Genomic DNA, 12,415 nt, shown 5'->3' with positions numbered 1-12,415 from the left:
GTTCTTACCTCCAAAGTGGATAACCTTGCATTTATCCACATTATATTGCATCTGGCACATCTTGGCCCACTCGCCTAACTTGTCCAAATCACACTGCACCCTCCTAGCATCCTCTACACAACTAACCCTGCTACCCAACTTCATGTCGTCTGCAAATTTTGAGCTATGGCTATCTATTCCCACATCTAAGTCGTTAAACAATTGTGGACCCAGCATGGAGCCCTGTGATACCCCACTAGCCACTGGCTGCCATTCTGAAAAAACCCGTTTATTCCTACTCTTTGCTTCCTGTCCATCAACCAATTCTCTATCCACCTTAATATCATACCTCCTGTACTGTGCTTTTCAAGTTTGTACGTTAGTCTTCTGTGCGGAACCTTATCAAATGCCTTACTAAAGTCCAGATATACCACATCCACTGATTCCCCCCCTATTCTCTCTCCTGGTTATATCCTCAAAATACTCTTAGATTTGTCAGACGTGATTTTCCCTTCACAAGACCATGCTGGCTCCATTCGATGATACCACTACTCTCTAAATGTGCTGCGATTGCATCTTTAATAACTAATTCTAGTGCCTTCCCTACTACCGATGTCAGGCTAACTGGTCTGTTGTTTCCCGGTTTCTCTCTCCCTCCCTTTTTAAAGAGTGGGGTTATGTTGGCCACCTTCCAATCTTCAGGAACTAATCCAATATCTAAGGAGGTTTGAAAAATTATCACTAAAGCATCCACTATTTCCTGGGCTACTTCCTTCAACACTCTTGGATGCAGACCATCAGGCCCTGGGGATTTATCTGGCTTTAATCCCTGCAATTTAACTAATACAACCTCTTGATTTACAATTATTTCCTTTATTCCCTCCCTCACATTTGATCTCCAGTCCTCAACAATTTCCTGAAGATTAGTTATGTCTTCCTTGGTGAAGACAGAACTAAAGTAATAATTCAAACAGTGTGCCATACCTTTGTTACCCATGATTAACTCACCCGTTTTTGTCTGCAATGGACCCACATTTGTCTTAACTATCCTCTTTCTCTTAACGTATCTTTAAAAGCTTTTACAGTTATTTTTTATCTTCCCTGCCAACTTCCTCTCATAATTCCTTTTACCTTTCCTAATTAATCCTTTTGTCCTCCAATGCAGAACTCTGAATTTCTCCCAATCATCAGGAATTTTTTTTGTGGCTAAATTATATGCTGCTTCTTTGGATTTGATACTCTCTCTGATTTTCCTTGTTAGCCACGGATGCGCTACCTTCCTTGATTTATTCTTTTTACAAACTGGGATGTACATTTGTTGTACTTGCTCCAAGCTATCCTTAAATGATTGCCATTGCATTTCTACCATTAGTCCTTTAAGTACCATTTGCCCATCTATTTTATCCAATTCACATCTCATACCATTAAGGTTTCCTCTCTTCAAGTTCAGAACCTTTGTTTTTGAATCAACTCTGTCATATTCCATTCTAAAGAAGAATTCCATCATATTGTGGTCAGTCTTGCCCAAGGGATTCCTCACAACAAGATTGTTAATTAACCCTTCTCCATTACCAGTCTAGAATGGCTTGTTCCCTCCTCAGTTCCTCAACATGCTGATTTAGAAAACAATCCCACATACATTCTAAGGAATCCTCTTCCTCCTTACCTTTACCAATTTGGTTTGCCCACTCTACATGTAGATTAAAGTCACCCATTATAACTGCTAATACCATTCCTAACCTCACTGCTACTGTTAGGTGGCCTGTACAAAACTCCCACTAGCGTCTTCTGCCCCTTTGAGTTTCACAGCTCTACTCCCATCGATTCCACATCCTCCAAGCTAATGTCCTTCCTTTCTATCACATTCACCTCTTCCCGAACCAACAATGCTATTCCACCTCCTTTTCCATTCCGTTTATCCCTCCTGAATGTCGAGTAACCCTGAATGTTGAGCTCCCAGTCACGGTCTCCCTGAAGCCACGTCTCTGTGATCCCAACTATATCATAGTCATTAACAGCTATCTCCACATTAAATTCATCCACTTTATTACAAATGCTACTTGCATTGAGACACAAGGCCTTCAGACTTACTTTAGCCCCACTCTTAACCCTTTTACCTTGATGTAAATAAGTATCTCTTTTTGATTTTCGCCCTGGTCTTAATGGCCTGTCACTATTGCTTTTCACCTTGCTATCTTTTGCTTCTATCCTCATTTTACACCCCTCTCACTCTCTGGACTGGTTCCCATCCCCCTGGCACATTAGGTTAAACCTTCCCCAACAGCGCTAGCAAACAAACCCCTGAGGACATTGGTCCCGGCCCTGCTCCGATGCAGACTGTCCTGATTGAACCAGTCCCAATCTTCCAACAATCTAAAACATCTCCTACACCACTGCTCAAGCCACATATTCATTCTAGTTATCGTGTTATTCTTACTCTGACTAGCTCGTCGAACCAGTAGCAATCCAGAGATTATTACCTTCGAGGTCTTCCTCCTTAATTTATTTCCTAACTCCCTAAATTCATCTTACAGGACCTCATCCCTTTTTTTCCCTATGTCGTTGGTACCGATATGGACCATGACAGCTGGCTGTTCTCCCTCCTGTTCCAGAATATCCTCTAGCCGCTCTGAGACATCCTTGACCCTTGCACCAGGGAGGTAACACACCATCCGGGAGTCTCGTTTGCAGCCACAGAAACTCCTGTCTATTCATTCCCCTTACAATGGAATCCCCTTTGACTATTGCCCCACCATTCTTTATCCTGCCCTCTTGGACACCAGAGCCACTCATAGTGCCATGATCCCAGCTACTGCTGCCTTCTCCTGGTGGGCCATCTCCCCCAACAGTATCCAAAGTGGCATATCTGTTCTGCTGGGAGACGACCGCAGGAGACTCCTGCACTACCTTCCTACTACTTTTCTTACTGTTGATCACCTAGACCCTATCCTTCTGTCCCCTCTGAAACTGAGGTGTGGCCAACTCACTAAAGGCACTATCCACCAGCATTTCAGCATCCTGAATGCTCCAAAGTGAGTCGACGCGCAGCTCCATTACCAACGTGTGGTCAATCAGGAGCTGCAGCTGGTCACACTTCCTGCATACGTAGTCCCTAGGGACATTGACAGTATCCCTGAGCTCCCACATAACACAGAAGGAGCATGACACAAGTATGAGCTCACCTGCCATGCTTGAATCAAACCCTCTGTGTCTAAGTAAAATGAAAAGAATGGAAAGACTCGCCCCTCTATTTTTCTTACCTGTGACTCCGCCTCTCTATGCCGAAGCCTCTCAGGTCAACGCTGCAGGTGTCCCACTCCTCCACTGAGCTGCTCCCTTATCCTTTCCCTCCTTTTATTGGTCCTTGACCAATTAGCCCCTCACTTTCTCCAAGCTCCACCTCCTCTCGAAAACCGCCTGAGCTCCAGTTGCTGCCTCCTCCGACTCTCCACCTGAACCAAGTAGATGGCAAGACCTTTAAGAGGTACAGAAAGATCTTGGGTTGCAAGTCCACAACTCACTAAAAGTGGCCACACAAGTAGATAGGGTGGAAAAGAAGGCTGAAAACCTCTTTAATTATTTGGGTATTGAGTATGAAAGTCAGGAAGTCATGTTGCATGTGTAAAGAGCTTCGGGCCACATTTGAAAATGTGTAGTTCTGGTGGCTGCGTTACAAGAAGAAAGTGGAGGATTTTCAGAGAGTATAGAAAATGTTAATTAGGATGTAAGATGGATTACAGTTTATTGGCTAGAAGGAGAGATTGGACAAACTTGAATTGTTTTCTTGGAAATATTAGAAGTTGAGAGAATGACCTGACAGAAGTATATAAAATTAAGGGAGGCATAGATATTGTCTCTAATCCAGAGTATAAATGTTAAAAAAATAAAGGGCACAGGTTGACAAAGCAAGCTATTTTACGTAGAGTAGGTACCTATACCGCAGAGCTGGGAGATATTGTGGAAGTAGATACAATTGCATTGCTAAAGACACATTTGGGCACATGAATATAAAAGGAATGGGGTGGATATAGAGCATATGCAGGAAGATGGAATCTATTCAAATTGGCAACATGGTTGACACAAACATTGTGGGCTGAAGAGTACCATAGGAGTACCTGAAGGCTGATGTCGTTCAAGAATTTATCATTTTTTAAAATGATGTGAGATTGGACGATGGATGAAGGACATCCATCACATCAGTGGAATCTGGGTATGTTTTCCTGGAACACAAGAAGTTGAGAGGAAAAGTTTAAAAAGTGACATGAGAAAAAGCTGTTTAACTTGGTGGTTAGGGTTTGGAATATGCTGCCAATGGTCGTGAGGGGAGATTTATCTGCTGTATTTGAAACTGAGCTGGATAAGAATTGTTATGAGCCCAGAGGAGCCATAAACCCAGCAGCAATAGATAATCACCAAGACAAATGGTTACTCAAACAAACATTACTGTTATCTTTAAACATGAAAACAGAATCACACTTTAACTTGTAACTATTAACTAACCTAATTTAACCCCCTTCTATTTCTAAGCACATGTGTATGTAAGTTCAGAAAAGTTATTTGATTCACCGTCCAATCTCACTTCTCATTCCTCCAAGTTCACTGGTTGCAGGCAATTCTTATTCTGTGCACAGAATGTAACATTTATGAAGTTCACCAGGCTTTGGTGCTTAAAAGGTAAATGGCCACCGCTCAGGAAGGTTCTTTTGATTTTCAGAGAGATTTGTTGTTCCTGGAAACAAACTGATCCCTTTTAATCAGCCACGTCAGTGTCTTACAAAAGAAACCTGCCCCATCGGGGTTTTTCAGATGATAACCTCTTTCTTTCAGGTCACTACAGAGTTCCTTTTTGTTTCCCTTATTTCAAGTGAAACATTAGGCAACCAGTCCTCTCCTCTTGCATGAACCAAAAGGGCTTTGACCAGGCAAAACTAAGCACTCACAATCTGTCTTCCAAATGGGGTTTTTCCACAAGCTTTCCAGCTTGTCCTGCTCCAGTCCAGCAGCCTGTGGCTCTGAACTACTCCTCAGATCTTTTGTCTTTCTGGCGTGAGCAGAGCTCCAGTATTTTACATGAGATCTGTTTTGAAGTGTTTGTACACTAAAAATTTTGTCCCAATTTATCTCCCAAAAACATATCTATATACAATACAGACACAACATAATCTGTCACAGAATGTAAAAGGAAGAATTTTGCAAGGTCATAAGAAGGGGCAAGGTGATGAGATGAGTTGAATCACTCACTGAGTTGATACGGTCTTGATGGGTGAAGTGGTCACCCACATTTTAACTATTTTGTGAAGAGGGCATCTTACAACACGTCTCCAGGGAAATTGGGAATTGGTCATTAATGCTAACTTTGCTAGTAACAGCCCATCTCTTTGATGAAATAAAAAATTAAGAGACAATTTTGAAAGCACTAATTACTGAAATCGTAACACATCTGGTTCAAGATTCCATTTATTGACATGTAATACATTGAAAATGTAACATGCATGATGTATGAGTAGAGTCTAAAGGAGGCGGCCATAGTCAAATCAAGGTTGAGAATAGCTGTGGAAGAGCATAAAGACTTGGATCAATTGATTACAAACAACTTCAATTTGCAGTTTGTTAGTTGAAAACTGAAATATGTTACAGCTGATGAAAGTTTATTGGATAAGGACATTTATGGTCAATTCAGAAATGACATTGAAGTGGATTTGATGCTTTTTATTCACATGTTAGAATCTGTCTGACCAATCTGACGAAGAGCTTGATGATAACCTTTTGCAGAGTGATGAAGAAGCAAATGAAAGGTACAGTAAATTCTATATTTGATGCTCTAGAATTTCAAAATCATATTTTCACAAATAGATATGATGGTTGACAACCTGAAATACTGGGCATAAAACTATAATTAAACTATCATATCACTGTTTTGCTATTCTCTGTCAACTAATGTGCATCGATTTTGGTATATCTGATCAGAGCAAAAATTTATGAAATGCTTAAAAAGTTGTAGAAAACCTATAGATTATGAAAAATAGAAAATCACTGTAATTGAATAGGATGGTATTTGAAACTTTAAAATCTTGGAGAAATTCAGAACAGTTACCAACGACTATGAACATCAATCACCCAATTTTACAATATTTCTCTTCCATCCCATTTTATTCTTAGACATTTCCATCAACTTATCCTCAGATTCTATCACTGAGGACAATTTGCAGTGGCTAAATAACTTGCCAACCAGCAATATTTTTGTGAAGGCAACCTGATGACTAAGGAAAGTCAAGTGGTCACAGGGACAGCATGCAAACTCCACACAAAATACAGCAGGTCACAATCAAATCCAGGTCTCTGGATCTATTGAGTAAGCTGCTCAACGGTCCCACCTTGTAATTGCAAATATTTTACCTGTTATTTTTAGAAGCAAGAAATGAAAGTTGCCATATGTGTTTTTTTTTTTAAAAAAGCAAGTTTTGACTGATATGCCTTTGATAGTTAATCTTTTCATTTTGAAGTTGAATTTTCAACCTACAGCTTTTACCCAAGTAAGCAAATACAATTTAAATCTGAAGCATTCACATGTGAGTGCCCAAACTTTGTTCAAATTAGACTATGGTTACCATGCCACATTGAACAAAAATCACTCTTGCATTGTGCAATTATTATTAAATTTAGGCACGTGAATCTTCCACATACTTTTGGTGGCCCAAAAGATGAATGTTCCAGATTTGTTACAGGAAGAACCACTTTTTAAATCTTTTCTCAAGTAAATCTGTCAAGTTAATCTTTCCATGACTTTAACATGAAGAACATGATTTATGTTGTACTTTTACATTCAATGTGAAGATATGGTGAAGAAGGTGAATACAATGTTGGCATTTATTACCAGAGGAACAACATACAAAAGCCAGGATGTATTTTTTTGGAATATTTTATTCTATACATTCAGTAATAATGAATACAAATATCAAAAGAACAATCAGATTACATCCATGATGGTTTGCTCCCCATCCCTAAGTCTACCCCCTTCCACCCAATCAACCCATCTTTAAAAAAAAAATACTACAGAATAAAACAGAATATAACTTTATAGGTATAAACAAAAATAAATAAAAGAAAGATCAAAACCTGGATTGTCGAGAAGGGTGTCCCCCAGTTCTAACATAACTACATAGAGGAGAAAATATTGCAGGTCCAAAGGCTTGAGAGAATTCAATCCCATTATTTGGGCATATGGGTGCCAGAATTGTAAAAAAAAGATTGAGGATTTATTCTTTAAATTATAAGTAATTTTTTCTAAAGGGGTACAACTTTGAATTTCAACATGCCACCTTAACATATTCAAAGATGTATCAAATTTCCAAGTAATTGCAATCCTTGCGACTGCTAATTTAACAAATTCCAATTGATAAAGCGATAATTGCAATTTTGGCCTGTACCCTCAATATTACATATAAAAATAAATCACGACATTGTGGAAAAAAAACCTATAACTTGTTCCTAAAAGTTACATAAATTTGCCCAAAGGGGCTTCACTTTGGGACAAGAACATGTCAAATGGACAAAGGATCCTACTTTTTGACCACACTTAAAGCTTTGATCTGATAAATTTGATTTCAGTCTATTCAACTTCTGTAAGCCAGGATGTAATGTTGAGACTCTGTAAAGCACCGTTGAGACCTCACTTGGAGTATTGTGTACAGTTTTTGGCACCATATTTGAGATAAGGTGCTGGTGTTGGAGAGGGTTCAGAGGAGAATTACTAGAATGATAGCAGGAATTGAAGGGATAGAATATGAGGGATGATTGTCAGCACGCGTTGGCATTGAAAAGGATGAGGGGAGACCTTTTGAGTGCTGAAAGGCCTGGACAAAATAGATGTAGCAGGGATGTTTCCCATGGTAGGACAGGGGGAGGGGTCATAACATCAGGATAAAAGGGCATCAATTAAAACAGATGTGAAAAAAAATTTAGTCAGAGGGTCATGAGTCTGTGGAACTTGTTGCCACAGGTAGTTGTGGAAGTGAAGTCGGTGGGTGTATTTAAGGCAGAGATTGACAGGAATTTGATTAGTCAGGGTATCACGGGTGAGTGGGAGGATAGATCAGCTCATGATCAGAATGATGGAGTAGACATTTATTATTACTGCATGTATAGAATAAAATAAAATATTCCAAAACAATTACAATAAGGCCTTGAACTGAAAAAAAGTGCATAACCTAGCATAATTTCACTTCCCTTTTGAAAACTGTGGTGTGATTTTCTTTTTAAAAAAAAAAGTTGTTCAAAGTGACAAATTACCCTTGTGTACTCTACCGGCACCACCTACGGCTCCTAGAACGCTTCCACCAGCGTTGTCTCCGCTCCATCCTCAACATCCATTGGAGCGCTCACACCCCTAACGTCGAAGTACTCAGATGGCAGAGGTCGACAGCATCGAGTCCACGCTGCTGAAGATCCAGCTGCGCTGGATGGGTCACGTCTCCAGAATGGAGGACCATCGCCTTCCCAAGATCGTGTTATATGGCGAGCTCTCCACTGGGCACCGTGACAGAGGTGCACCAAAGAAAAGGTACAAGGACTGCCTAAAGAAATCTCTTGGTGCCTGCCACATTGACCACCGCCAGTGGGCTGATAACGCCTCAAACCGTGCATCTTGGCGCCTCACAGTTTGGCGGGCAGCAGCCTCCTTTGAAGAAGACCGCAGAGCCCACCTCACTGACAAAAGGCAAAGGAGGAAAAACCCAACCCCAACCAACCAATTTTCCCTTGCAACCGCTGCAATCGTGTCTGCCTGTCCCGCATCGGACTGGTCAGCCACAAACGAGCCTGCAGCTGACGTGGACTTTTTACCCCCTCCATAAATCTTCGTCCGCGAAGCCAAGCCAAAGAAAGAAAGAAGAAGATCAGTGTTGGGGAAATTCAGAATACTGGACATAAACTTTTAAGTTGTAATAAGATTGAATTACATCAAGCATTGAATTTTCAAAATTGATATTCCTTGATAAGCTAGCAAAAGCACAAGGAACATGAAGAGGTAAATAAAATGGAGGTATATATTACAAAGTCATTAAGGAATGGGTTGGCTTGAAAATTGTCTTTCCAGATAAATGTTTAATCATAACTTTGATAAGAGGAATAATTGTGACACTTTGGTTTATTCTAATATAAAGTAATTATAACAAAAGTATATCATATTTGTTGGAGATGGCTTGTTAATTGCCACATTTACATTAAAATGTGTTAAAGTGCATGCCTTAGGACATTGAGAGAGTTCAGTACTGTCAAAGACTTGGCAGAGGGGAAAGGGCTGCGCTTCACTGAGTGAGCAAACATCCATTCCATTTCTACTCCAAGATCTTTGAACACTGTTTTGGCAGGGTTAGTAAATTGCGACATAATGATCTAAAACTATCTATTCGGCTTTATAAATTTTCTCACATATTCGTTTGACTATAACGACAAAAAAAATGGCATTTCTGAAATTCTTCAAAGCATCTGCAATATCATTTTCAATTAATCATAACACATTTCGCCAATAGTGGAGAAAGATAACTTGAATTGTGTAGGTCGGCTTTCCACTGGTCAGATGTTTTTTTTTACATTATTGTTGCAGATTAATTTGGTCTTTTTTTGGAAATTTGTACTAGCACCAGTACTCTGAACGAGCTGTCTTGACTAGTGTTTGCTGTGAAGTGAAATTATGATTTTGACAATGTAAACATCTTAAAATATGCTTGATAAAATATTTCCGAGCGAAGCCTCAGTGGTAATATTGTTCAAATCCTTTACACTGACAAATATATTAGGTGCATGCCTTCATGGATTACAATATATGCATAGAGTACTTGATACTGGTTGCTTCATTAATGATTTAAGAAGAAAGCAAATTTTAAGCTTTGATTAAACTTTTTTCTGGTGAACACTTTCCATGGATGCCAGGTTGAAACCTGTGTAATCAGAAGTATGTTGAAATGCAATGTTTTTTTGGCATCTTCAATGTTGATTCAATTCTTCAATGGTAAGAATATAAGATTTTTTTCCCTCTAATGCTCCTTAATGTCCTTTCAACATTTTAATCTTAAGTAAAATTCTTCATTTCAGAAGAATGGTTCACTTTAGTTCATCTTGTGATAAATCAAAATTTGAGATTCGTTCTTCAATTGTTGTCATCAATCTTCTTGTATTTTTTTACATTCTTGGAGAATTGCACAATCGTGTGGGGTAACCTGAAAATTTTAATTCAAATGGGGAAAATTTTAATTCATCTGGGGATGCCTGTTTATAACTGTTGTCAACTGCTTAATCAATTAGTCAAATATGATTTCTCTTTTACAAATGCATTGTTGATTTTTCATGATTACCTTGAATTTAAAGGTGCCCTATTGTAATGTCTTTAACAGTTTAACATTTTTTATGACAGTTGAGTAACATGCTTTTAGTTTCATAAATGCACAAAAAAAATGAGTAGGAATGGGCCTTCTCTATTATTGAATAAAATCAAGCCCGATTTAGTTCCGGCCTTGACATCTTTTTTCCCCACTCTCTCCTGTTACGGAGTCCAGAGGACCCCAAAACCCAGCAGCAATAGATATGCACCACAACACAGGGTTATTCAAACACAAGTAGTTTTTAATTATATTTGAACAAGAAAACAGAATTAAACTTTAACTTATTACTATCAACTTAGTTATTAACCTACCTAACCTACTTAATTCCCCCCTCTAATACTAAGCACAGGTGTGTGTGATGTATATTTAACATTTAAAAAGTTATTTGGATCACAGTCCAATCTTACTGGTTGCAGGCAATTCTTGTAGCATTAACAAAGTTCACCAAGCTTTGGTGTTTAACAGACAAATGGTTACCACTCAGGAGGGTTCTTGCTGGTTTTCAGAGAGAGATTCCTTTTCCAGGACATCTGCAACTGATTCCCTTCCAAATAGCCTTGCTGACGAAACTTGCCCCCTTCAGGGTTCTCCAGATGATCCTCTTTCTTTCAGACCGCCAATCTCCTCCTTTGATTAGGCTGCCTTCCAAAGTTTGACAGCTTGTCCTTCTGGAACTGATTTCTGTCTCTCCTCTCTATTTCACTCCCTCCCTCTCTGAGAGCCAAACTGTTCTGTCTGCCAGTAAAAATCTCATGCTCTCGCAGGCAAGCTGTATGCCGATACTTCGTTGCCTCTTGCAAAAAGCACTCTGCAAAAGTGCTGCAAATATTCTGTGTTTTAAAATGTGTGTGTGCAAGCTACTCTCTAGCAATTCTTCCCAAACCACCTCAAAATACTCTGTCACTCTCCCATTACCACTTGACTCCCATGTAATTCAGATATTGGTCGGTCACCATCTGCTCAGTGACTATCTTCACAGCTCTCTGTCATAGCAAACTCCTTAGAGTCACAACCTACCACCTGCTGAGGGGAGAAATTCCTTCTTGCATCCATCTTAATAGGGCAATCTCATACTCGAAACCATGCGTCCCAATCCTAGAAGTTCATAAAATTATGAGGGGCGTAGATATGGTAAATTGTCAGAACCTTTTTCCAAGGGTAGAGATAAACTAAAGGGTATAGATTGAAGTTGAGGGGGGAAGACTTGAAAGGGACCTGAGGGACACCCTTTTCATACAGAAGATGGTAGAATGAGCTGTCAGAGGAGTGGAAAAGACAGAAACAATAACATTTAAAGACATTGAAATGTCTTTTTCTTTGGCTTGGCTTCGCAGACGAAGATTTATGGAGGGGTAAATGTCCATGTCAGCTGCAGGCTCGTTTGTGGCTGACAAGTCCAATGCGGGACAGGCAGACACGGTTGCAGCGGTTGCAGGGGAAAATTGGTTGGTTGGGGTTGGGTGTTGGGTTTTTCCTCCTTTGTCTTTTGTCAGTGAGGTGGGCTCTGCGGTCTTCTTCAAAGGAGGTTGCTGCCTGCCGAACTGTGAGGCGCCAAGATGCACGGTTTGAGACGATATCAGCCCACTGGCGGTGGTCAGGGTGGCAGGCACCAAGAGATTTCTTTAGGCAGTCCTTGTACCTCTTCTTTGGTGCACCTCTGTCTCGGTGGCCAGTGGAGAGCTCGCCATATAACACGATCTTGGGAAGGTGATGGTCCTCCATTCTGGAGACGTGACCTACCCAGCGCAGTTTGATCTTCAGCAGCATGGATTCGATGCTGTTGGCCTCTGCATGGATAGGAAAGGCTTGGAGAGATGTGGATCGAACACTGGATTAACTTGGATTGACAACTTGGTTGGCATGGGAAAGTTAGGCTAAAGGACATGTTTCTATACTTACAATATTTCGAAGTTACGAGCCCAGAGAATTCCAAAAACTAGCAGCAATAGAAATTCACCAAGACAATGGTTACTTAAGAATGTTTTTAATATTCTTCCTATATACTAATAGGATCAATATTTAACTTGTTACTATTAACTTAACCTAACTTAATCCCC

General features: G+C 40.0%; 1 protein-coding gene across 5 annotated transcripts in view; it reads left to right on the top strand.

Annotated features, from left to right (window-relative positions):
- The window catches only part of rbm33a (RNA binding motif protein 33a), a 192,854-nt gene that overhangs the window by 16,318 nt on the left and 164,121 nt on the right, over positions 1-12,415 (top strand). For all 5 annotated transcript variants that reach the window (XM_069914774.1, XM_069914775.1, XM_069914776.1 and 2 more), the window contains exon 4: positions 5,704-5,774. In XM_069914774.1, the coding sequence (XP_069770875.1) occupies positions 5,704-5,774 (71 nt within the window). The remainder of the gene's footprint in view (positions 1-5,703; positions 5,775-12,415) is intronic.

This window comes from Narcine bancroftii, chromosome 1 (genome assembly GCF_036971445.1).
Source record: "Narcine bancroftii isolate sNarBan1 chromosome 1, sNarBan1.hap1, whole genome shotgun sequence".
Lineage (NCBI taxonomy): Eukaryota > Metazoa > Chordata > Chondrichthyes > Torpediniformes > Narcinidae > Narcine > Narcine bancroftii.
The sequence above is the reverse complement of the archived record's forward strand: the minus strand, read 5'-3'. Positions and strand labels throughout refer to the sequence as shown.